The sequence below is a fragment of the Anser brachyrhynchus genome (genome assembly GCF_964034855.1).
Source record: "Anser brachyrhynchus genome assembly, chromosome: 2".
Classification (NCBI taxonomy): domain Eukaryota; kingdom Metazoa; phylum Chordata; class Aves; order Anseriformes; family Anatidae; genus Anser; species Anser brachyrhynchus.
In genome coordinates this window covers 117,855,871-117,883,642 of record NC_137695.1, presented here as the reverse complement: position 1 = coordinate 117,883,642, position 27,772 = coordinate 117,855,871, and the positions used below count along the sequence as shown (strand labels likewise).

General features: G+C 40.3%; 1 protein-coding gene across 1 annotated transcript; it reads left to right on the top strand.

Moving 5' to 3' along the window:
- The first annotated feature begins 17,289 nt into the window (after positions 1-17,289).
- On the top strand, positions 17,290-20,939 carry SNAI2 (snail family transcriptional repressor 2). Its single transcript, XM_080583622.1, has 3 exons — positions 17,290-17,620; positions 18,183-18,728; positions 19,666-20,939. The coding sequence occupies exons 1-3, from the start codon at positions 17,542-17,544 to the stop codon at positions 19,845-19,847; spliced, it is 807 nt and encodes a 268-aa protein (XP_080439748.1). The 5' UTR covers positions 17,290-17,541; the 3' UTR covers positions 19,848-20,939.
- The last annotated feature ends 6,833 nt before the right edge of the window (positions 20,940-27,772 follow it).

Below are 27,772 nucleotides of genomic sequence, written 5' to 3'. Positions count from 1 at the left end.
TCAAGAAAAATGATGGAATTAATGATCTAATTGCAAGTGAAGCAAAAGAAGGTGCTTTTGCCTTCTTGTCTCCCTACACTCCCTCCACATGCACTACACATGGCTTAAGACTGGGTTGCCAACATTCTTCCCTGTGTCACAGGGAATGTCACAGGGAACTTCGTCTATGTCACAGATAAAAAGTGACAGAACTAATGTACTTTGGCAAGGCCAGATATGGCTGGAGATACTTTCTTACACTTCTTCAGAGAAAGATTGCCTTTCAGGTGGAAATCCCAACTTGAGGATTGTGACCATAGATTCAGGGAGCCTTCTTAACTCAAGGTCTGTTTTCTCTGACCACCCAAACACTTAACTATAGATGAACACATCTGAGGAAGTCCACCACAATATATTTCACAATATATTTATATTTTAGCTTTTGCTGTTGCAGTTTATTTGTTTGTTTGTTGGTTTGAGGGTGTTTTAGTTACTAGGGGGGGGTATAGTGGTTTGTTTTGTTTTGTTTTTGTTTTTGTTTTGGCTTTTGCTGTGTTCAGTTATGCTTGTTGATCAGTTCTGTAGGCTGATATCTCTTTAGTTTAACTTTCATGGAGCTCTGCAAAACAACTGCAAGTTACTTTCACAGATGGACACCATTTTGGCTCAATACTGCCTATCTTGACTACAACATTAGGTTTACTGAGCAAGTCTCCATAACCTCTGAACTCTTTTTCTGCATTTTCTTCCCCAGGCTGAACAACCCCAACTCCTTCAGCCTCTCTTCACAGGAGAGGTGCTCCAGCCCTTTTATCATCTTTGTGGACCTCCTCTGGACTTCTTTTAATACATTCTTACATCTCGTGCCAGGTACCCCAGAGCTGAACACACGTGAGACTGACTGGCCTGTAGTCCCCAGGGTCTTTTTTCTTTTTTTTTTTCCTTTTTAAAAATGGGGGCTATATTTCCCCTCTTCCAGTCAGTGGGAACTTCACCAGACTGCCATGATCTCTCAAATAAGATGGGTAGTGGCTTAACAACTACATCTGCCAGTTCCCTCAGGACCATGAATGCATCTCATCAGGTCCCATGGACCTTGTACACCTTTAGGTTCCTTAGATGGTCTCATACAGTGGACAGTTCTTCATTCTCCCAGTCCCTGCCTTTGCCTTCTGGGGCTTGGGCTATGAGGCTGGAGCTCTTGCTGGTAAAGACTGAGGCCAAAAATGTCAGTGAGTACCTCAGCTTTCTGCGTATCCTGCATGACATTGTATCCTGTTTCCTTCTGGAGGGGGTCCACAATTTCCCCAGTCTTTCTTTTAGCACTTATTTACCTATAGAACCCTTTCTTGTTGCCCTTGATATCTCTGGCCAAATTTAATTCTAACAGTTAATTCTAACAATTCTAGCTTTCCTAACTGACTGCTCAAACAATGTTTCTGTATCCCTCCCAAGTTACCTGTCCTTACTTTCACCCTCTGTAGGCCTCCCTTTTCTGCTTGAGTTTGTCCAGGAGCTCTTTGTTTATCCATGTTGGCCTCCTGGCTTTTTTGCCTGAAAACCTCTTTGTTGGGATGCATCACTCCTGAGCTTGGAGGAAGTGATCCTTGAATATTAACCATCTTTCTTGGGCCCCTCTTCCCTCTAGGGCTTTATCCCATGGTACTCTACCAAGCAGATCCCTGAAGTGGCTAAAGTTGGCTCTCCTGAAGTCCAGGTAGAGAGCTTCCCGTGCTCCCCTCCTCACTGCCCTCAGGATCTTAAACTGCACCTTCACACTCCCCACCAGCCACTATCTGTTGGTGGCAATGAGGTCCAGCATAACAGCTCTCCTCGTTGGATCCTCTATCACTTGGAGAAGGAATTTATTATCAATACATTCTAGGAAACTCCTGTATTGCCTATATGCCCTGCTGTGTTGTCCCTTCAACAGATATTGGGATGGCTGAAGTCCCTCATGAAGACCAGGGCTTGTGAATGTGAGACTGCTTCTGTCTATAAAGGGCCTCACCTGCTTGGTCTTCCTGATCAGGTGGCCTGTATCAGACATCCACTATGTCCACTGTCCCTGCCCTCCCTTTAGTCCTGACCCATCAGCTTTCTGTCAGAAATGTCCTCATCCAGCCCCAGGCAGAGCTCCATGCACTCCAGCTGCTCATTGACATAGAGGGTAATGCCCCCTCCTCGCCTCTTTGCCTGTCCTTCCTAAAGGACCTATATCCTTCCATTCCACTGCTCCAGTCATGGGAGCCATCCCACCATGTCTACGCAATGCCAATGAGGTCATAGCCCTGCAGGTGTGTGTACATCTCTAATTCCTCTTGTTTATTCCCCATGCTACATGCATTAACATAGAAACATTTGAGTTGGGCCTCTGATGAAGCTGGCTTACTGGCTGGAGTGGCTGGAATCCCTTTGTGCTGTTCTTCATGTGCTCTTCTGCCAACCCGTGACCCTTCTCCAGGCTCAGGGCATCTACCACAGACACTGGCACCAAACTGGGAGGAGCGGGATGGATTGACGTTCCCCTCCCCCAGCAACCTTAGTTTAAAAGTGTTCCACTGAAAGTGTTTTTGTTAAGTCTATTTCAGCCTATGCTGAAATTGCCAATATCTGATTATTTAGCAAAGTACTGGTTCTAGCACCAGTATTTGCATTTAGAAAGATCTTAGAGACCATAAATTTGCATCAGACCCTGTGGGTATGGATTATATGACTCACCCAAGTTGCTTCATTTCTGAAAACCATACAATCTTTCACGGAAAGGGGGATGACAAGCTGTTTTCTGTCTTTCACTGCCATGATTCTGTCTTTGTAGACTCATTAATAATTTTAAAACTAATTTTCATCTGTATGCAGCTAACACATTCATCTAAATCAAAGTCAGCAAAGCCTTGCTTCACAACAGGACTGCTGATGAGATATGAGGGAAATGGTATCCCGGCATGAAAGCTGAACCTAACTCCTTACATATTCCCCACACTGAGAAGAGGAGTTTCGCTGAAAGACTAATTCATTTTCAAAAACATCACTGACCAAACTAACAGATTTTTCTTTCCTTTTAAATGTAATACTTTATGCCACCAAAGGTAGTCTACCACTATGCCTAGCAGAACTCAGCTGTGTTAGAAGTAAATTGATAAAGGATGTGGACTGGCTACTTAAGGCATGGAAAGACAAGGACCTAAAGTTCAGATTTTAAAATGCAATGACTTTCCATTTGTCACTCACCAGGAAAATACTATAATAATAGATTATCCTGTTTATTAAACTTAGCTTTTTCCTACAAATCTGAGTTTCAAAAAGATTGAAGAAGCAAAACAGCCCTTGCATATTATGAGAACCTGAATTTAAATAAGTAAAGAGCTTAAATAAGTAAATCCTGGTTGTTTCTCTATAACAGGACACTTGGCTGAGAGTAAATGTGTTTTCTCTTGATTTCTGACTGCCTTATCAACTTTTACATGGAGAAGAAGCTGTGGTATTTCTTCAGCTTCTATAGATCAGTGCCAACCCATTCCACACCATACCTCGAGATGGGGATTTTTTGTGGAGAAGAAGGTAATGCAATACCAGAATGTACAGAATGTGTATGTCAGAAAGAGAGCAAGAACAGAGCAAGAAAAGTTTGTATTGTTATAATGTATCACGCCAGCCCCAGGTTCCAGTCCTTACTATAGGTGCTGGCTGTGAAATAGAAAAGCTAGGAAGATGCGATAGTGCAGTCATGGAGCCACACAGTGACCCCCTGAGGAGTTCATTTGTAACCATAACAAAGTCCAGCTATAAATTCTCCTTTCTGGCTTGAAATCCTTCTTAAAGTGATCCAATGAGGTGGGACAGCTCTTTCCTCTGATGAATGCCCCAGTTTACCTCCAATCCAGTAGATGCCAGGCACAGGCTATAACTGCAAGCTTTACAAACTGTCCTAGCAGCTGTTTTCTCAGGAGGAGAAGAGAAATCCTTTTCTGTCCTTCTGCTCCACACAACCAAATATCTGACAAGAAAATTTTGCAATGAGCACAACAGAAGCTGCTTTCCTCAGCTGCTTCCTCCTCCACACACACACACAAATGCACTTTTATGGAGGGAAGGTGTGATCAAGGCAGCAAGAGGTAATAAGACTCTGAGTGACTTTTTTTTTTTTTAACTGAATCATGCCCTTAAACATTCAGCCTATACATTAATCTTGGAGTGACATCAAGGATTCAGTCCAAAATTGGATCTGACTAGTACACTTAATTTACCTACTGCACCAAACAGCTGTTCAGCTGCTGCTGAATTTGAAAGCAAATGTAATGAGTGCATGTTCACTGCTGCTTTCTCATTACATTGCCAGCCCATATCATTGGAATAGTTAATTACTGCAGAGACAATAGCTTGACTTACCTGATACAGTACATGATTATTCATCATTGATTCATTTTTTCTTCTTCACTGGTAATTTTGTTAACAACCCTGACAGTACTTAGCAGTGAATCCCCTTGATCTTTTGCATTATTATGTCTTCTCAAATGTTACTCAAATTCTCCAGGTAGCATACTTCTCTAGATTTTAACGAGACATGAGGTATAACTTCAGTTGACACAGCATGTAGCTGGAGAAATAACTTGATTAAGTGGTTCCATGGCAGAATACAGCAAAACGTGTTATTCAGTCACAGCTCATCTCTCCAGCCTTTATGCTTTGGGACTTTTTATCTTGCTCACAATCCAAGCGCCTGCTAATGGAATCTCCTTCTTTCAGTGATGGCTCAGAATTGATGCTGAGAGAAGGAAAGATTATTCCATAATTGGTCTTGTTCTCAATAGACTTGGTTTTTTGTGTTGTGTTTTTGGTTTGTTTGTTTTTTTTTTTTTTCAATGACTTTGAGTGTGTCTTTTAGCTCTCCTGTGCCTCAGTACTCCATCACTAAAATGGAGGTAGCTGACTTCCAGCCCTGCCTACCAGATGTTGCATCTCCTCTCAGATACAGTTTCTTCTCTCAAAAGGAAGCTCTGCCTGGATGAAACCTGAGGACTTCACATTTTATCAGTGACCTCCAAGCTGGTGAAGAAAAAATTGCGCAATTCATCTGACAATCCTGGATATTTTTGCAGTGCACATGCATATCAGCTGTGCTGTGCTGGCACGGCAATGCACCCTAGTTCTCAGAAATGCCAGATTTAGTCACTTACTGCACATGTTTGACATTATTGCCAGGCATCTGCAAAACAGCCCTAAACAGTTCTGCATTTGCCCTCCCATCACTTTGCAGAAATACCTGGATATTTTGGCAGAAGAAGGTCACTGAAGTTCTCAAGAAAGGTTTTACTGATTTAGACAGTGCTGAATATTCATTTGTCATCTCTTTCATACATGAAAACATGTTAGCATTCCTTGAAGAGAAAGAATGTAAAGAATCAAGGAAATGCATTAAAAAGTTTATGAAGGTTTAGGGTAGAGAAGCCATGGAAAATTCTTGACAAAAGAAGCTTAAATAAAAAGGATTCTTTAAATATATATATATATATATATATATATGATTCTCAGGAAGAATCTGAAGAAATTGAGACAGGGCTCCTAAAGCAATTCAGGAGGCAAATAGTCCTTTCAGGTACCGCAGCACTATGCTGACACTTAGAGATCAGTAAAGTAGAATTGAAAGGGCTTCTCTGCCACCTGAAAGAGACTTCATATTTTTCAAAGACTTTTCATGTTCTGAGAGATCAATATCTGACATTTACTTGGTTCACTCATTTTTTCTCTCACAGATATGCTTGCCTTCTTTTTTTCTGACTCCCCTACATGAAACTTCTTATCATTATACATTTAACAGAGAATCCCCAACAAAAAAGGCTGCATGAGCAACTAAGCAGTCCACGAACAATAAACCTAAGAAATATCTGATCTGCACATCAAACCCTTGTAGTAGCTAGGAGCTCCACAGAACAGCAAATGTTTGCTTTATACACTATACTTTTCAGTCTGACGTTTAGAAGGCTTTAAAGCAGTTTGGGTATTAGGTGTATTTTTTCTATGTTTGTTTTGGTTGGTTTGTTGTTGTTTTATTGTTTTTTGTTTTTGTTTTTGTTTTTTCTTTTTAACTGCTTTAGACCTCAAGGTTATTTTTGGGTACCTCATCTCATTCCATAAGGAAAAATTGAACAAGTGAGAAAAAACAGCATGTGGAACGTAGGTAATTTGGCAGTCACTGCTGAAGGGGGCACAGACCAAATCAAACTTCAGGTAAAGTTACCTTTCACCTCCCACAGGGGTAGCCTCTGCAGCTTGTTTATGTCACTGAAAAAGCCTGAGTCAAATCAGAGCAATCTACCCTTTATTGACATAAATAAACAGGGAATTACACAAATTCAGAATAGGTAATTGCCTGAAATAAGCAATTTTGAGCAGCTAGCATAGCCAGTGCTATCACCCACACAAATATTGACTCATTTATTAAGAGTAATTGGAAAGAGTAAGAGGAAAGAAAAATGCAATAAAGAAAAAAAGTGAAAAACAATTTTCTTAAAGGCCCTGAAGGTCTCTCTTTTTTATATTCTGTGTTCTGTAAATTCTCTAAACTGGATTTTGCAATGGCCTTTTTCTTTGTAGATCTTCAATATTTCAGCAAAGCATTTCATATTTGTTTCTGCTTATGAGTTACACAATAACCCATGACAAGAGTAATTCATTAATATCTTTTAACATGAAGCAAATTAACAAAAAGCCTCAGTTTCAGCTTCAGACTTCTTTTTGGTCTAGCATAAAATCTCTCAAAATGGTACTTCAAAGGATTATTTTACAAATTGGTAAGGACGTGCTCAAAAGGTACAGCTGCAGAATGGCTGAGCTGAGAGAAAGGACAAGCACATGGCAATGTGGCACTACCTTCTGCTTCTGCAGTGGGAAATGATGCAGCCTTGAAGGAATTTCCAGGACATATGTTCCAGCTGCATCTGCCTCCTTGTCCTCCCTCTGCTTCCCTGTCTTCCGTTTCAGAATTTTGTTCCAGACTTCAATCCAGTCCAACACACTGCTAATCTGCTCTTTAATATCCTCTGTGCTTTAAAGCAGTAGTTCTGAGACCTTCTCAGAAGATAGGGAAATGCCATAAGCCCCATTTTACAAATGGGAAACAGCAGCTGAAGCACGAGCAGAAGTAATCTGCTGCAGAACTGGGATTTCAACGCATTTCTAAGAATGGAGTGAATCAAGCAGTAACCACAAAGTTACCTTTCATCTTGGAATTCTACTGTCTGGACTCCTGCCTTATCTTGAGTGAAAAGGATGTAAGGTAATCTTTAGACTTTTAAGGATGTGAATCTGCTGAGGTTCAAACATATCTCCATTTGAAATGTAGGCTACCAGCATCCCTGTTTTTTTGTTTGTTTGTTTGTTTTGTTTACTAAATTAGGATCAGTCACAGAATGCAAGTTAGTCTTAATTTTGCATTAGATCTCCTCTTGTAAGGTTTTACTTCCACTTCAGAAGATATCAGCTGGTTATAACGGTTACTCATTCTTCTTCATGGTGACGGCTGTAATACAGGACTCAACATTTTAATCTATTTTGTCTGCAATGGAGAAAAGTGAGATATCTGAGATCAACAATAGTTGTTTCCCAGACATCATGAATATCTAAATCTTCTTTAAGTCATTTTCTAAGTACTTAGAGCTTTTATGATAACTGCATGGGTAAGAGGATAGGAGTATAGCATTGGACAAGAGACTAGGACCAAACCGGTACAAAACAAACTGAAATGGATGCTTCATTATGAGTAAATGAAGCTGACACAAAATTTTGAAAAGCAAAGGTAGCATTGGGAAAATCTATGACCTGGACTTTAGAAATTCACTGACAGATTTAGAAATTTTGAAATTACACATAATAAAATTATGGCATAATTTGAGTAAAACACAATATTTTTTTTCATTCCCTCTCCACTACCCCCTCACCCTCTGGACAGATGTATGTCAGGATTTAACAGGCATTACAATGCATATAACCTGGGAGGAGGAAATGAACTATTTGAAAGATGAGTGTAGAAGAAACACTAGGGAAAAGATTTATAGTATTTTAATATTACTATTCAGTATCTTTGCAAATATTTCCTTTAATGAAGAATCAGATTCATTTCAGGAATATGAGCCATCCCTGGATTATTAGATAAAACAGAGCCAAGGCACAGGCATACAGATGTCTACAATGCTCCCTTTTAAGTGTATTCCCAGGCACCGTTTTGCCATGTAAGCATCAGCAACCTACCAACTAAGGCCTAGGCATGGTTTGGCATTTTCCATGACTGTTTCCAATTGTCAGCTCAGCTGTAGCCAACGTGTCTTGGGGAAAAAACATCAGTTTACACATGTAGACATGAGTCAACTGTGATGCTGCACCTCAAGGCATAGCTTCCTTCATGTAGTAACATTTAATCTATGGAAATGCAGTCTTCTCAATGTTACTATCCTGCAAATTATTTATAAACTCTGGTGGCAGCAGCCCGTCCAGGAAAGATCTCCCTCTCTCTTATAGCAGTTAAACCAAAAGATGTAATTGACTAAGAACTACTACATGAGCAAGAACTAATGCATCAACTAATTCACAGTACACTTCATACCAGCTGGCAGAGATGACTACTGTGGGAAACACTGATCATTTTACAAGTGCTTCTAAAGAGGAAGAGCAGGAAAAATGCATAAGCAATGACAGCCGCTGTTGCAGAGAAAACACTCAGGAACATGGAAGAGAAAGTTAGAGACAGTTCAGCAAAAATTCAGTTGATTTAAAATCAGCCACACTACCATAGCGATAATTAAACTTTGGGATTAATGATGGATCCATTTCCAGCCAATGTGCTGAGACAGCTGCAGCTCACTCCCACCAATACCAAGAGGCAGCACAACATGGGAGTGAAGAAGTGTGGCCAAGTGCTGGCAATATGCAGTAAAGCAGTTTTGAAGCCAACAGGCAGATATGGGCTGTTAACATAAGAAAGGAAAAAAAAAAGAAAAAGAAAAAAAAAAACACCATCACTTGATCACTTGTAATGCACAGGAGTTGAGGCAAAGACCATTGCCAGAGAACATTATTAAAGTGATCTTGAGTACTGTGTGCAATGTGGGGCTCTACAATATAAGAAGGACATAAAACTATTATAATGTGTCCAAAAGAAGGCAACAAAGGTTGGTAAAGGTCTAGAGGGGAAGACGTATGAGGAGTGGCTGGTCCCTTGGTTTGTTTAGCCCAGAGCAGGCTGAGGGGAGGCCTCATGGCGGCCTGCAGCTCCCTCACAGGGGAGCGGAGGGGCAGGCGCTGAGCTCTGCTCTCTGGGGACAGCGACAGGACCCGAGGGAACAGCATGGAGCTGGGACAGGGGAGGGTCAGGCTGGATGTTAGGAAAGGTTCTGCACCGAGAGGGTGGTCATGCACTGAGATAGGCTCCCAGGCCATGGCACTGAGTCTGCCAGAGATCAAGTATTTGGACAACGCTTCTGGACATATGGTCTATCTCTTAGTTTGCCCTGTCTGGATTCAGGAGTTGGACACAATGATCCTTCTACTGGGAGGTGTCCCTTCCTATGGCAGGGGGTTTGGAATTAGATGATCCTTAAGGTCCGTTCCAATCCAAACCATTCTATGATTCTATAATCCTCATGAGTCCCTTCCACTCAGGATATTCTATGATCTACCAGTTTGGTTGAAATACAATGTAATACGTCTGACTGTCCCCACCATGAAAGAATAAGGTAGTAGTCACTCTAGGCTCTCTGCAGCAGCAGCTGCCAAACAGAGACATACTGTAATGAGATCGATTCCTCTGGTACATGCTGTAATCAGCTGAAGGCTCTCACAGAAGTTAGTATGAAACCTGAAATGCAGAGATCTGTCAGTCCTGGTGGAGCTGCTGAGGAAGGAACCAGGGAGAGCAGAAAGCCCAGACATCCTCATGCTCATGGAAACCAGAGTTGGCAGCTGTGCCTTTTCATTTTTACAGCCTTGAGCATTTTTCCAGTGGTGAAAAGCCTTCAAGAATATCTTGCATGTTTGGGAAACCTCCCATCAAGGAACAAAGCACAGCAAAGGAGTTGCTACTTGGTAATCTTGAAGATATATTGCTTGATTTGTCTGGGACTAAAAAGGTCACTGACTGTGATGTCGAAAATAGGTTCTGGTGTGCTGAATCACCCAGCCACTGACAGTCTGTACTGTGCCTTTTGCCAGGTACCATTGCAAAAACAAAAGTCTCCAGACAACAGCCTATCCCCAAAGCTATTCCAGTGATAACAGATAAAGACAGAACGGGACTTTCAGACATCGGGCCTGCAGCTGGCAACAGTTATTGTATAAGGTGATAGGAGAAGGTAGTGCAGGATGTCTTTATCAAGCTTAACAGAGCCAGAAACAGAGTACTAGTCTGAAAGCTAAGAAGCTGTAGCTCAGGAGAACACAGGGCTTCACTAACAGAAATCTCTGGGGTCCTGGGAACTTCTGAACAGCCCCCACGAAATGAAAAGACCAAGCTCTTGAGGGCAATCCAAGAAATTAAAAGAGTAGCCTTCTACAGCATTTGCCTGGGATTCCGTGTACAAGTGATACATAATATTAAACAAGGAAATTAAGAATAGGCAGTACAGATAGAGAACCAGCCTTACAACACTACCATGATTTTGAGCAACATAGGTTACAGAAGGCCTTAGGATGAGACAAAGAAGCAACACAGAAACAATCCCAATATCTCACCTTCTGTTGCCACAGCAAAACAATGAATTTACACTGAAAGAGAGATGCTGGCTCTATGAAGTGACATCATCATTTCATTTTGGAGCACAAAGACAAATGTCCCAACTGTTAATTAGTGCATACCACCGAGATGCCAAGAGTTAAATAGAGGTAGAAAAAAACTTAGGTGTTTGACTTGTATGAACAAATAGATGTGAAATTGATAAATAAATGATAAGAAACAGTCACTTATCCACTAAATTAAGATACAGCCCAGGAAAGTTGCCTTCTGTGGCAGATATGCCACATGCTTTTTTGAGTACTGAACAGATGGTTGAGAAGCAGAGGAGACATCTCTGCTGTCCCCCAGAACACAGCATGCTGCCCCATGCCTGCCAGGCAGCCACGATATAAAACTGAACGTCAACAACTACTGTCTCTTCCTACACATGCTACAGCTGGCAGGGAGGGAGGTGAACCAGTTTTGCCTATTGGACCACAAGAAACTTCCTGCACTTTTAAAGAAGAAATCAGAAAAAGTGCAAAGTAGCTGACTGGGTAGGTATGGAGGAAGAGTGACCAAGAAGAGGAGGTGTCATATAGACATTTAAACCCAGTCCGAAGGTGGGAACATGTTGATATTGACCCAGCCAATTTAACATCAGAGTATATAAAGATGGGTCTTACATTTGCAGTTTCTGGCAGGCAGTAACTACCTCAAGGACAGTCAATCAGAAAACAAGTTTGTGGGGAACCTGAAGATGAGATCAGCAAGGTAGGGCATACTGGAGAGGACCATAAGTGTCTCTGGGAAGACAAGAAAAAAACACCTCAATCATTGTATGAAGTACTTGGTATTAACATAATAACTGGCATCTAGGGAAAACATAGATGGCCAAATCCAAGCACTGTAGTCTACCAACTAGAGTAGAGGGACAAGCAGATAACAGACAAAGGAAAGAGTTTTTATTGTATTTGAAAATCTATGACACTGCAGTGGACCGTGGATAAAGGTCATATCCTCAGCATAAATGATAAATTAATAATAAAAATTATACATACATTATATGTGTGTGTAATCCTTTATTATTTTATCTTTAAATAAATGTAGTAATATTTGCTGCAAAAGAAAATGATACACCATTTTGTGCAGCATTCGGAGAGAGGAGCATAAGCTGTTGGAGAGGAAGCTACTGCAAGGCATAGTTAAAAATAGACTTAAGAATTAAGCTTTTGAAAATGTCAATCTCTTCATGCTTCATTTAGTAATTTTCAAAATAGGGATAACAAAACGTTGTCTCCTACAAATACTTGTAATGTGATTGAAATGTCCATGTTTGAAATAGTCTCACAATTATAAGTAAGAAAATGTACAAATACAAGCATATGTACATATGTAAATGTATGTGCACATGTAAAATACATGACAAACGTGTGTGCGTCAGTCATACACGGACACGCAGACACGCAAACCGCAGAGGGAGTCTTGAATGAGATTTTGCGTCTCACTTTGAGGCAGGCAACAACCAATAATGACCCCCCCCCCCCCCCCCCGAAAAATAAAATAAATAAAAATTAAGATCGAAATCCCCAAACCATGATAAGCCGGGGTTACCAGATCACCAGGAGGTGATCCCTGGGTGATTCGAAGCGCCCGGTTCGCTCGGCGGCCGCACGGTGGGGCGGCGGGCACGGCTCTGGCCCGGGAGCGCGCGGTGCCTGTCCCGGCGGCGGCGCCCAGCAGATGGCTCCTTAACCCCGCACAAAGCTCGCTCGGCACCCAGCTCGCTCCCAGCCCCACAGCCTTTGTTCCTCGCCTGAATTATTCCAGTGGCACACTGGAAGGTCAGTAAAATGCAATGCATTTTAGTTTTCGGAGTGCGATGCACAAAGCATCCCTTTTCGGAGTGCGATAGTTTAGCGGGGACGTAACGTGCTTTCGTTTAACAAATACTTGTCACAGTACTACATGCATAAACAGAGCTGTATTTATTGGACTAGAATCACATCTCAGTTCTGCTTGAGTAAATCTGAAATAGTTCAGCTGTAGCCGGTGGAGATACTACAGATGGGAATGACAGGGGAATTTGGCCCATTGTTAAAATATCTTCATGTAGAAACAATGTAGGAAAATTGAACTATGACCAGCTCCCTTCATTATGAGCTAAATTGACTCTAAATTGAACCCTCTTAAGTCAGTGAAGTTCCACAGGTGTGAAGCAAAGCACACAGAAGCTGGCCTTGCTTGAACTACTTGGTCCAAAAGGGACCATTTTGCATCTTATCAATAAAGGTAAGTTTCCTTACAATTAACATTCTTTACATAAGTATATAAAGAAAGAAGAAAAAAAAAAGAAAACATTGCACATGGGCTTAGACCTCTAAGGCACCCTCTTCAAAGCTTCTTGACTTTGAAAACTTTGAAAGCTGAGACTGAATCAGACTTTTGTGGTTCAATAATCGTTTCTTTAATATGCTTAAACTGGAATTACAAACCTGAATAAACCGAAACACAGAGGAACACAGTTCTATAACATGTCCTAAAAGCAAATTTGGTTCTTAATCTCACCGAATCTCAGAAGTATAGATCTTATTACATAACTGAACTTGATAACTCTGACTTAAGGCTACTGATTTTAGAAAAAAAAAAAAAAAAAAAGTGTGTTAATTGGTGTGAAACCTTCAAAATGTGAAGAATTTTAACTTATTCAAAAAATTTTCCAAAATGCAGAGATTTCTTCTGACCCACTGAACAGTAAGCATACAAGACTGGTGTTCCACATAATTTCATACCAGTCCCTCTAAAGTTGGTGCCATTTCTGATCATAGTTCTGGTCAGAATTTGTAAGGTTGAAGTAAAACATGAAGAAAAAATTTTCCTAAAAACGTGTTTCAGAAAAAATTTACTAAGGTAAATGTGTCAAGGCAATGGGAAGGAATACCATTCCCTAATTGTTTCTCTCTACTCTGTTAATTTCAGGCTTACCCCTCTCAGCCATTCAACATAATTACAAATGAGGTACTCCTCACCTTTTGGGTCTACTAAACCTTTACTGCCTCCAAGTTACACCTCTGCTTTACTTTCCCAGGATATACCAGCTGGCACTAAGGGAGAAATATGAAAGCACAGAATAAGACTGAAGAATAGCCGATATATTCCACATACTATTGGCTATTGAAAACTGCTCCCCTTTTCATTCTTCTTCCTCCATAATAATCATTTCATCCTTTCCTCTGAATTGTAGGAAGCTTATAAATTGAAAGAGCTACACCATACGTGTGAGTTACTTCTGCTTGTGCCCCACCTGGGATGAAGCCGTCACCTGCATCAGTAACCCTCCATAGCTATTTTTGCTATGCTCCACTGGGCTCAGTGCCTCCTGGGGGTTCCTCTGAACCTCGCTGCACTGCCTTCCATGGGCTCCATGGCAGGCCCAGGCAAAACATGCTCAACACTGCTGTGTCTGCTTCCAGACAAATGTAGTTTACTCTAGGAACAGTGTTCCAGCATAACTCATTTAACATTCTAAAACTACTTTTCATGATTCTGCTGTGACTTATCCAGATATTTACTATTTTCTGATCCACGATCTTGTTATTATTTGATGCTTGGTAAGGACATAAACTTTTTAATGAGAAAAACTGAGCTGGTAATGGCTTAGCTTGGGTCCTTCTTCCCTCTTTGATAACAAACACAGTTCTGGCACCCTTCCATTTCCAGAAAGCTGTGTAACAAAAGTTGCTGTCCCTCTCAGAAAGCCTGACAGGAAAGGGATTTAGTGGAGCTGTCAGAAACTGAGGCTCACAGTTTTTTATTTAGACACATAAACAAGTGTCCTGGTCTTCAAAAAAAAATAAAATCTGCTAGATGGTTGAATGTTTGGGCCTAGCCATGCTGTCAGAGCAAAGCACATACCAAGCTTTCAGGCAGCGGATGTGCTCAGGTCACTTCCCACCCGCTTCACAGAGCAGCAATTAGCAGTACAGTGGCATTAGCAAGACAGCTTTACACCAGCTTTCAAAGTGACAACCTAAAGAAGCCCAGAAAGACCAACTAATTGTAAAATGCACAGGGGAAGCACTCGGCCCGACTTTTTGTAGGTGGACGCAAGGCTTTGCCCGCAGGCGGCAGGAGCTATCGGGGAGCATCTGCTGCCCTCCACCAGCCCCACACCTCCCTGCCTCCCCGGCTAAGGGGTACCCTCCCACCCACCCTCTGTGCTCGACCTTTGTGTTTCCTTTCTTGCTCAGGGATGGATGCTGCACGTCGGCGAGTGCCCTCTCATCCACATTTGCTGTAAACACCCAGAACACCTGTTTACTCTGACTCACCCACCCCTCATGCAGACTCTCCCTTTTTTTGACAGCAGACCTCACTCAGGTAGTATGTACTGCTAATATCCTTTCAGAACCGTGTAATAACATGCCTTCTATCCAATTCCTAACATCCTTCAATCAGCTCAGCCAGTGGGCTAACTGCTTACGCTTCTGTGATTTATATAAGTGCAATTAATTTAAACTGCATCACTACAGTGTTATGCTGGTGAAAATGCCCCGAGAGGGAGTACCTCACTGGTGAATCAGACCCTTTACTTTTAACAAATATACAAAGGAACAGATCTCGAGCCAGTGAAAATCTGCATGGCTCCATTCATTTCAACACACAAACTTAAACCAGCTCAAGGTCTGAATCACAGCTCATGTAACAGACTATTTAGATACAGACTAATGCCTCACATCCTGAAATACAATGCTTTCCCAGAGCTGGCGGGCGACGGGGACTTCTCAGATGGAAGAGCTGAGAGGGGACCGGTGCCACAAACGCCCCTTTCAAAAACGTGTTGTAGATTTCTTCATTCCTGTGGAGAGGAGGAAAGCAACAGCTTGTGTTTTGGCCAGCATTGCTTTCTGTGCTGTGAAGAGCTGCATTTCTTCCTCCACCCCAGCTATAAAGCAGGTAACTTGGAAGTCCCTTTCATTGCCACTTTCCCTTTCCTTCCCTAGTCTGGGTGTGTTCCCCGCAGCTTGGAAATCCATGTGACACCTTTCACTGACACACACCAGAGCTAGACAGTGAACAGCTGAATCTTTTTAATCAGTTCTTGAAAATGGCTAACTTTCCCTGCACTTGTTTTGGCATCCCAAAGATTAAGAAGTCATGCAGCTTGACAAAGCACTTTGCTCTTACGTGTCTTAACAGAACCGGATAGATTTTTTTTTTTCACATCTCTATTCCAACACCTGCTGCAAAAATAAAAAAAGGGGGCTGGGGTGGTCTCTGTGCAACACCCCTCCCAACAGGACAGAGCCCTAGCGGCACACCGGCACGGCATACCAATATGTGCCCAGGCAGGTGGAGTTAAGACGCAAAGGGGGGGAGAGGGGTGGGGAGGACAGAGCAGGACTCAGTCAGAGTGTGGTCTGTGTTAGAAATCCACCAGTGTTCAGCCATCCACATTTTCAAAATGCAAATGTTTTAAAATTAAAACAACATATCTGTGACTAAATGGCTTCTCAAAACCAATCTAGATAACCAGAAAATTCTGTGGCACATTTGAGAGACTTTAATCCTAAATGAAATACATAACTCAGATTATACCTTCATAGGAAATCAAGAGGTCCTAAATATACTAATGGAGAAGTACATTTAAGAGACATTTAAATTACCCAGTCTATAATTTTGGGGGTTTTGCTTATCTGTGCATCTTTTAACTGCTTTGGATAATTAGGAAAATTTCCTTGGCAATGCTCTAAGAGGATAGGCAAAAGAGTGACATAACTACTCCCAAGGAAGGAAAGGTCGAGGTTTTGCATTCTGTAGATTTTTAAAATAAAAAATGAAAGTGTCCTTCACATGAACAGTCTGAAGCAATATGCATATGTGTAACATGTAAAACCTATCACCCAGATCTGAAATGTGTTGCCTTTTCATGGGCTGCTCCCTCTGCTTTGACTCATTTGAAGCATCTTACTGGCCCTTCTGCCTGGAAGGGCCAGGTTAGGGAGGCATGCTGCTAGTCTCCAGCATTTCCTGAACGCAACTTTTCAAAGGCAGCTCCCAAACAGAGCAGGCACACAGTCTGTTCAAAACCTTCCATTAGCTCTGCCGGCTAGCTTGTTATCTTGTAATGTCCCCCCCTTCTGCCCTTAATGAACAGTTTGTTCCATTGTAATTCTTACATCAAGCATCTGGAAACCAGACAGATAAATTTTTACACACCAGATAGATTTAAAAAAAAAAAAAAAGTAAAAGGAAAAAGAAAAAGAAAAGGAAAAGGAAAAGGAAAAAGAAAAAGAAAAGACTTTCGGTACACATGACTTATCCAGGAAGAAAAAAAGGATTCAACTGAATCAGTAAACTGACCTTGTTAAAAAATAAAATAAAATTTAAAAAAGCACTTTGACCGACACGTTTTTCTAGTCAGAAATTCTGAAGAGCAACGTACACTTTGCAGAAGGATAATGTGCTCTGACAACAGACTGCTCCTCTGTTCACAGCTGTCTCCAGCGGGAGGAGCTGAAACCTGAAGCAAACCCTCCAAGCAGGGATTGGATCCGTCCTGCGAGCAGCCCTCCCAGAAAAACAGGCTGTTTGGAAAAGTGCTTGAGAACATCCAGAAGTGATTGGAGGAGCAGAAAACCCTTCCCCCCTGCACCTGACTTGTGGGTATTTACAGCACTTTTCAAGGCGCCTCTGCACTGCCACTACACAAGCAGAGTGCATGGACGGCGCGGGGCAGACAATGCGATAGGGACCGATGTACCAGCAGTGATAGTGTGCGTGCGTGCTGCACACCAGCCAGGCACCGTTACACGAACCTGAAAGGAGGCTCTGGAAGAAGGAGAAACCCTGCATTCAAAATGCCACGCTCCTTCCTGGTCAAGAAGCATTTCAATTCATCCAAGAAGCCAAATTACAGCGAACTGGACACTCATACAGGTAACAAAATGAGATCGACGGCTGCCGCGTTGCTTCTGAGGTTGTGTTTATGGCGTGGTGGTAAAGAGGAGGGGTGGGATTGCTTTTACAGGCTTTGGAGCATGGGTTAGTTCACTGCTAGCTCTTTTATCTTTTGCTTACAATGAGGGAGTTCTGAGAAATATGTCAGTGCTGCTCAGAATGAATCACGAAGTTTGCTCATCCACTTGAACTCAGTTATTAAAAGTGGATTTGGAGTTTTCCTGTTCTACATCTGTTGGAAATGGAATTGAAACTTTTGTGCAGATCCTTCAGGAAGTTTCACTGCTTCAGTGTATCAGGCTGCATAGGTTTAGAAAGAGCATGCTGCTTTGAAGAGACTCTCAAACTATAATTCAAACTATAATGCTGTCTCTACACATCAGTATGTATGTATCAAATAGTATTTCCTTAGTCCTCCCTATATTCAGATAACCATACTGAGTGTTTGATTTATGCACTTTTTAATCCTACAAATGTTAATTTTGTTGCCTTCTGAAATACTTTTCAGTTCTCTTACCTTAAAATTTTCTTCTTTCTCCAGTGATTATATCCCCATACCTGTATGAAAGCTATCCAGTCCCTATCATACCACAGCCAGAGATCCTGAGCTCTGTAGCTTACAACCCCATTACTGTGTGGACTACAACCGGGCTGCTACCATCTCCACTACCCAATGACCTCTCTCCACTTTCTGGATACCCCTCATCTTTGGGAAGAGTCAGCCCACCTCCACCTTCTGACACCTCCTCCAAAGATCACAGTGGTTCGGAAAGTCCCATTAGCGATGAAGAAGAGAGAATCCAGTCAAAGCTTTCAGACCCCCATGCAATCGAAGCCGAAAAGTTTCAGTGCAGTTTATGCAACAAGACCTATTCAACTTTCTCTGGGTTGGCCAAACATAAGCAGCTGCATTGTGATGCCCAGTCTAGGAAATCGTTCAGCTGCAAGTACTGTGACAAGGAGTATGTCAGCCTGGGAGCGCTTAAGATGCACATCAGGACCCACACACTACCTTGTGTCTGCAAGATCTGCGGCAAGGCTTTCTCCAGACCATGGCTACTTCAAGGACACATCAGAACCCACACTGGTAAGAACAACCATTACAACTGCAGGCTGTTGTTGCTATCTCATCAGAATGCCTTTCTGATTTTTTTCCTTAAAGGTAGAAAAAACAGCAGTGTTGCTTGTCTGACCTTGAAATGCATATGTGCAATTTCAAATATATCATTACATGGGCACATTCTTCCTTTTGGGGGCCTCGGTGAGAGGGAAGTGTAGCATGGCCTCACAACTGTGTGGCATATTCTGGCATAGATCAGCATCGCTCCTCTGATAATCCCAGGATGATTTAGCTTGTTTCCACTAGCTGAAAGTTTTGCTTTAAGGATTTTACGTTAACTTTCAGGCTTTGGAAAATGCTAACTTTAAGAAGGCTTCAGCTAACTCTGAAGTAACAAAACAGAAAGGCAATGCATGAGAGTTTAATCATTGACTCCTTAAGCAAACGGCAAGTTTTGCATGCGCTATCTCAAGTCCTTAAAAATTAGAAACACATCATCACCAAAGCATTTTTTTGTGTTGAGGCAAAAACATGATCTTCAGTATAACACTGGGTACAATGTAATGTCTGTACAGCTGTTTGCTGCTTTTCAGTCAAAGTCTTGTTCCAAGTTATTCACACAGAGCTAAGTAGAAAAGACTCCATGAAAATATTTGAAAATGCTGGGAGGAGCCCAACCTAGAAATACTGCCTGCACCTGCAGATGCAGAAGGTGTCAGCAGCTTGCCTTTGGAGACTGCGCTTAGCAGCGTATTCTGAAAGCCTGAGTTCTGCAAGTACAGTCAGCAGTGCTGAAAGCTGTTGTATCTGTGGCCTGACTAACTTTTTATTACACACGTTTTTTATGATAACAAATCATTTCTGTCTGCTTGTTTCTTAGGATAAAAGTGAGTTATACCTGTCCTAAACATGTACTTCTTTTTTAAAGCTTTATTTGTATTTTTACTTAATGTTTCCTTTTTAGGAGAGAAGCCGTTTTCCTGTCCTCACTGCAACAGGGCTTTTGCAGACAGATCCAATCTGAGGGCTCATCTGCAGACCCACTCGGATGTGAAGAAATACCAGTGCAAAAATTGCTCCAAAACTTTCTCCAGAATGTCTCTTCTGCACAAACACGAGGAATCTGGCTGCTGTGTAGCACACTGAGTCATGCAGTCAATGTTTACCTGGACTCAATGCATTTCTCCACTCCTGTTCCAAATGATAAGTGGAAATCCAAAGGCATTTTCTCTTCTACTTTTCAGCCAAAAAATAATAAAAAAATAAAATCACCAAAAAAATAACACTCACAAAAAAAAAAAGCAAGCAAAGAAACAAAATAGTGGGAGAATTTAGAATGTCAGTAGAAATGAGCTTTAAGTAGTTCTGTTCAGTCACACATTCACATTCTTAAGTGTGAACTCTGATATATGGGGAAAGACACGATGCATGACATTTCAAGTAGATCTAAAGGAAAAAGCATTATCAGCTTTCTTTAGAAATGAAGCCAAATGCATGTAGTTTTTTCTTGCTCAGAAAAGGCTGCAAAGTTACTAATACATTCCTGCCAAGCCATTTCAACCAAAGAAACAGTATTTTAAGTGGAACTTTTGATAAAAATACTACCCAAGTGAATTTTGCTAGACACCATTTATCTCAGGTGCCTTAAAAAGTATTCCAAGTTTACCTTAGTAAATGTTTAATATTATTCATTGCTGTATTATTTTTTTTTTAATTTTATTTTATTAAAAGCCAAGGCCTTCATTAATGATCCGAAATGCTTTAAAACTGCATAATTAAGAGAGGAAAAAGAAAACATGTAAGAGAATGTATGAAAAATTGTAAGCCACAAATTAATTGCATGTGCCTTTTTAAAAAAAATACTGTAGCTTCAAACATTCCTGGTGCATGCCTGACCATCTTTGAATATGGAATAGTTCCTCTAAACTTTAATCTTTTTTAAAAACGGGAATAAGTGCAAGAGAGGGGGCTCATGGGAGTTTGACAATTATTTTTTTAAATGCACAAAGGAAATGCAATATTTTCAGCATTACCCCTCCAAGTGCCTTTTTTATTGATGATTTTGTAAAGTATGTGGACATAATGTAAATATTTTTATTTTTATATGACCAAATGTGTTATGAATGAAAGTGAATTGTTGCCTATAGCAGCATCTATAGATAACTTGAAGAAAGTGTGAAGTGAAATTTATGTTTTTTTTTCTAGCCACTTTTTTACAATAAACATTTTTAAATAAGATTTCTGTTGTTTGTTCTAATTAAATAAAGGGACAATGTCTGGATTTGCAAGGGTATGGAATACATAAAAATGCAAGTGTCTCTACATGACAAAATGAAGATGAAAGTGAATTCTTAGTTCACAACTTTAGAAAAAATATATATTCATTTGTATTTTTCAAACATTTAGAACAGTACAGAATGGAGTCACTTATGGAGTCACTACTTTAAAACACTTCTACCTTTTTTTTACTTATAACGGTATGACCACATTGTGAAATATATTTTATAAAAAGTATTTAAAAAAAAAAATCTTGCATTTTAACAGTTTAAAGAATGCTATTAGAGCAGCCTTATTACAGTACTTTTCCTGAGACACTAACATTAGAAAATTTGGGCCGTATTAAAAGTTCATTAAAGTCATTAGAGCCTTACAGGATTTCAGCAGCATTTGCATGATGCTTCTTTAAAGTAGTGTTTAAGTCACAAGATGATATACTTTACATGGTCATTTTGGAAAGAGTAAAGTTATTTTGCTAAAGTATCTTACATATCAGAACTGTCAAGTGAATGTATTATGACTGTATAACAGCTAGTATATCACAGAAAATAATTAGTAATAAAAATCAGAAATATTTTTCTTCGGATGATTTTACTAAGGAATCCAAGTTCTGAACTACATAAAAGCATTACAACTTCAGCAAATCATGTCTCATTATTACTGACTAGTGTAAAACAACAGTATTTTCAACTTTTAACCATGCATATAGCTAGAAAACAAATAAACACTAGTTGGCGTCCAATCTCAAGAGCATTATGTCTGCACTATGTTATTAGCAGAAGCAAAAGATAACAAAACCAGAATTCCAACCAATGAATGAAAAGACTACAGCAGAACATACACAAGTTTCAGATTTCTTGAAAAAGAGTACATTTCTAAAAAAGATTAAAAAAAAAAGCTACAAATGATACCTGCATTGAGTCTCCTCCTGTGGAGGCCCTCCAAGGAGTGCTTCTGCAGGACTGCATTGGAAGAACTTAGGCAATAAGTGCATGACAGAAGTTTTGCAACATTTTTCCATGGGAAAGACTGTACTGAAAAAAACATCTCAAATGAAGCTTTTCATATTCTCCAAGCATATTCTGACAAAATCTCAGCGTTATAGGAACAATTCTGTAGGAGTTTTTTGTTTGTTTGTTTGTTTGTTTTGTTTTTGTTTTTTTTCAGGAAATAACTAGAGAGTTCAAGAAAGATAGTGTTAGCGGAAATTTGCAAGGTAACTTTTTAAAACGAACATATGAAGGTATCAAATACCTTTGAAAAGTTTCATGTGGTTACTCTATTGATTTGCACTTCCATGTTATTCACTTTGAAGTTCATAGGCTCCAGCAGCTCTTTGTGCAGCTTTCTCTTCCCAGAGTGAAGTTTACCAGTGTATAAGTAAAGCTGTGGCAGTCAACAGCTATTTGTACTGTCAAAGTTCTAGATTTGCTTTCCTGTGACTATTTACCTCATGTTATAAAGGCTTTTCCATTGTTTTAATTCGCACTTTAAATTCTGTACACCCATAGTAAATGAAATAGCATAAGAACTTGACTTCTTGAATGAATGGAAATGCTGCTGTTGTCCTTAAGGGAAATCAGATGAAAACTTCATCAAAATACAGTATGCTAAACCAAACACAAGTGGAACTGGTCTGATTTGGAGATGACAATTAAGATATGCTACTTTGCATGCCTGTAACACCTGTACTCGTAAAACACAAAGATGGGAAAGGCTAGAAGCTCTTCTGGCTCATTTCTCTAATTGAAGCAGAGTGCTCTATCAAAGATTTCTAGCTCTCTGTCCAGTTGCAGCATAAACTTCCCAGGCAGCTGAATTTCACTGCTTTTCCTGTGAGACTGCTTTGTATTTGCTGTAAGAACATTTTTCCAAAACATTTTCCATTAATAGTTTTACCTCATTACTCTAGAAATGCCCTTCTGTACCTGCACAAGCTATTTATCAATGTAAATTGAATTTTGCTCTGAGCAGCTGGCTGATGAATCCTTTGACTTTTTCAAAACGTGACTGAAAAGCTCCCTTCCTGGTGAATTTACTCACTGAATCCCTTTGACCATAGCTACATTTCTTGCAAGACCTGATTCTATTAACCGCATAATCAAATTTTCAAACCTTTATAAGGAAAATGTGCTCCCCACACTCCTAATATCTTCACCACTCTTTTCTGAACTCACTTCTGACTTTTGATTTTCAACATCACTGTTAGACATAATACATTTAAGTGAAAACTTAAGCTATCAAAAGGCCATTCTCTCCACTGAAGGTACCAGCATGATAGCAACCTATATGCAATGTGATTCATATCTTCTTTAAACCTTTCACTAATGAGTTGTTTAAAATCAGTAGATCCTGGAAAGGGACTTTTCATTGGAGCTTACTCAAACTACTCTAAATACATACCTGCTTGGTTATATGATGGCCCATCATAGGGAATGAAGGATCATTCATTTAGTATGTTCTGGCAATTTACTTTCACCTCCTGAGTGTATTTTCAGTGTGTGGAGGAGAGCTGAACCACCAGAGCACAAGCACAATTACATGTTGAATTACATGTTGAATATGTGAATTTCTCAAGGCTGAAGGCAATAATTGATTCACTTTGGTTTTCTCTTCCCTAGCTTCCATTTGGGTGTGTTTTTCACCTCAGAAGATGCAGTAGGAAGCAATATGTGCACGAAATGAAGACAGAACAAAGTATATGTTTATGCTCAAAGCACTACAATTATCCTACCAACTAATATGAAGTTCAGAAAAGCATCTTATGCACTCACCAAAGGGTTAAAATGAGTGCCTCTCAGAGTAAGGCACCATGAAATCTGTCATCTGTATTATTACTCTCTTATTTGGATTATTATAGTTGCTGTTATCTTTAAACAAGCTCAGGGCCTATTACTCTAAGCTCCATAAAATCATATAAGAAGCACCCTAAGGATCCCACAATTTCAATTAAAAAAGGAAGGACAATAGGAAACCTGGTAATTTAATTCTGATGTCTTGTTCTCTGGTTGTTTTCCCATGGCAAAAAAAAAAAAAAAAAAAAAAAAAGTCAATATTTCATCTTATGTTACAATGTTTTGACTTTTGAATAAGGAATTTTCAATGCTAAACATTTTTTTTTTTTTTAATATATAATAAGATGCTGGTATTTACTAGCTGTCCTAGACATTTGATTTTTTTTGTAGGTATTTTGACAGTTAAAATATATAAATTGTAATTCCTGTTCACAGAAATGTAGAGTGGAATGTGAGAAGCACAATCGAACCTGCATATATTGTAATATCAAATGGTGGCTTCAAGAAATGAGAACAGACTGAGTGCAAGTGAAATCTGAGAATTGCAGAATGGTTGAGGTGGGAAGGCACTGATGGAGATTGACTAGTCCAACCCACTGCTCAAAGCAGGGTCAGTAGAACATTTTACCCATGTGTCCAGCTGGATTTTGAGTATCTTCAAGAATGAAGACTATAACTTCTCTGGGCAACATATGCCCATGTTCAATCACCCTTACAGTAAAAAAGTTTTTAAATGTTTAAGTGGAATTCCCTGTATTTCAGATGGTGCCTGTTACCTCTTGTCCTGTCACTGGGCACCACTAAGAGTCTGGCTCAGTATTCTTTATTCTCTCTTATCAGATATTTACACACATTGGTAAGATCCCCCCTGAGCCTTTTCTTAAGCTGTCTCAGCCACTCTCATATGGGAACTCTAGTCCCCTAATTATTTTTGAGGTCCTTCAGTGAACTCACTCCAGTATGTCCCTGTCATGTACTAGTGAGCCCCGATCTGGACTGGGCACTGCAGATGGACCTCACCACTGCTGAGTAGAGGTGGAAATAGCACACACTTTCTCTCAGTTTCTGTTGGCATGGAGGCATAAAGGTTGTGGCAACCATACGAACTATAACATTAGATCACAACCTGTACAAAAAAAAAAAAAAAAAAGCTTGCTTTCTCTATTCCTTCTTTCCCAGAATTTGAATTCTTTCCTAATCTCTACAAAGTCTTCAGGAACTTTGAAGGGTGTGGAGGGTGGAACAGTGCTTTGTTGGGAGAGGGAAGGCTGCCCTGTCCTGTGGCAGATTGCAGCACAAGTACCTCAGGTGAATACAGGTTTATGCCAGGAATGCATATCTTGTTGCAGAGGCATATATATCCTCTTTGGGACACTGTATGAAAGTGTCTCAAAGTCTTAGAAAAGTGTTAAGGAAGTCTTTGAGGCCATGGTGCAGCCTATTTACATCCTTGCTCTGTTGTTCCTTCTGAGGGAGACATAGCCAAACCAGGCTAGAGAATAAAAAAGAGAATAACAGAACAAATGCGTGGTAGTGGTGTTCTACTTGTTCAGCATTTTAGTCACCTTTAGTCCTCTTCAGTGTTTCAGGAATACCATCCAAACCAACATTTTTTTTCTATTTTTGTATTTTGTATTTTTGTATTTTTTCTTCTTCTGGTTCACTCAGCATCTTGGATTAAAAAAAAAAAAAAAAAAAAAAAAAAAGGAAATGCTCCTTAATGGCCTCCCTTCTCATATTTTCCCCATGTCTCAGTAAGACAAAAGTTATTGTAACTTGCAATTTTGCCCTCCAGTTGTTTTCTATTACATCTATCTCCTCTCTCCCTGTTGACTGGGCATTGAATATACCCTGTCTCTTGTCTTTGTTCCTTTCTGTGTTACATGCATCACCAGAAGTTTGTCCAGTGTTTATGCTAGGTAGCCTGGACGTGGGTGAGGATCATAGTTTGGCAGTCCTTGCCAAAAGGGAATTAAATCTCCTTTTCCCCTTTTAAATTTTCCCTTTTTAAATCTGTCATTTATTTTGTTCAAAGAAGACACAGAAAATAGAACAATCACAGGAATGCCAGCTCAAATTTACATGGCCTCTGTCATCTTTTAGTAGCCTTCATCCTGTAAGTTTGGAGAGCAGCAGTGGTACATGAAGACATCCATAAGTCGCCTTCATGTAGGTGGACATGCAGCCAACCAGACTGCACATTTAAACATACAAATCATTTCACTGCAATCCTAATTTGGATCTGCTAAAGAACGACCCACAGATAGATCCCTCATTTTGTCTCTGGTAGAGTAATCCTTCAATTAAAAAGGTGCACTTAAATGCAAGCACAAGAGTGTTTTCTAGCAGAACAAAACTCGTGGAAGTAAATGAAGAGTGTTCTTTAAGCTGAATGTCCATTCACTGGGCATAGGAAGGATCACTACACTTCAAACGTGGATCAGAATATTTTCCTAGTAGTTAAGCTTTATATTACTTATATGCTATAAAGCAGACCTTTTTGTATAGCCAAAGAAGACTACAGAAAGCCATTCCGTACCTTACCAAGCCTCTCCATTCTCCCTGCTTCCCATGTTTTTGCCTCTTCTGTTACTGCTTTCTCTGCCTTACGTAGCAGTCATCTCTTTCCCAGATGAGGCTGACATTGGATCAGAGTCAGTGGATCTTTTAATACTTGATAGATGCAGGCATTGCCACTCCCTCTAACCAGACATAAATGTGGGTCTAAACAATAAATACATGTCATGTGCTGGGCCTTCAAATGACATCCATCAAATGGCAAGAGCTCCTGACCATCACCTTTTCATATCTTCTTCAAAGGCATGATCTGGGATCACAGGAGCTTGGTTCTAACAAGTCCTTCACAGAGAACAGCCTGCATCTCACTAACTCCTGTGGGTTCTCAGCACCTGCTGAACATCACAGTGCGAAGTCACAGACATCTGTTAAGTTGCTAATAAGAAGCAGTTAAAGTATAAAGTTGCACTACAATTAGCTCAGATTTTGCACATGTCCCTAAACCAAAGTAAATTCCTTTGAATGTAACCTGCCCTCTCATGTGGGCTGGCAGATTATCCGCAGCTGACAATGAATAGTTACAAGAATGAGAACTGACAATTATTAAGTAACTACAGCAAAAATTGAATGATGATAATCAACAATATAAAGTCATAATGTTATGCATAAGACTAATAAAAGTCTCCTTCATTTCTGCAGAAGCTACATCATATTGAGCATTAAATCATTTTTTTTTCTCCTCCCCCACCCCCTTTTTTAGATGTTATAAAAGAGATATTTTGGAAGACAGTTCACCAAGATTTATAGCAGAGTGTTCACTATTCATCCGTAATACATGAAACTGGGCCAGGTTGTTATGTCCTGGGGAAATTAAAAAAAGAATCTTGTGACTCGTGATAGACATTTTGGTGGTGTTTGTGAAACAATTTGGCATCTCAGTCCGGTTCGTAACTAGCTCTAACTGGACAAGGCCCACACTCAAAACCAGTCAGGATTTTTTGACAGCCATGTCTTACTGACAGAAAATCACATTTTTAGGGAAATGGCTTTCTGTTTCTGGGTAATTTCAAGAAATTGCTCCACTCCTTTTCTGTGTCCCCCTTTTTCCTGATATTAGCAGAACAATGGTTTAGAGGTCACAGCAGGGAGTCATGACCGAGGGCAGGTTCTGAATATTTGAACCCAAACACTCTGTCCTAAGAAGCTTCACTATGCTGCATTGGCAGGACAACATGGGTTCTGGGAACAAAAAAGAGGTCTTAAAGATTGTTAAAATGTCAGCCTTCATGGAGCGGGATACAGTGCGGGGGGGGCAGGGGTGCATAGTATTTAATAGGTATTTACAGGCAATGAATATCAATTACAAATTACCTTCCAGGTCAGTCTTCTGTAACAGGAGAATCTCAGTGCTGTTTAGCTTTGAGAGGAGATTTTGGCTCCAGCTAGCACTGCAGCAGATAAATCAGGTAAGTCAGATTGCTA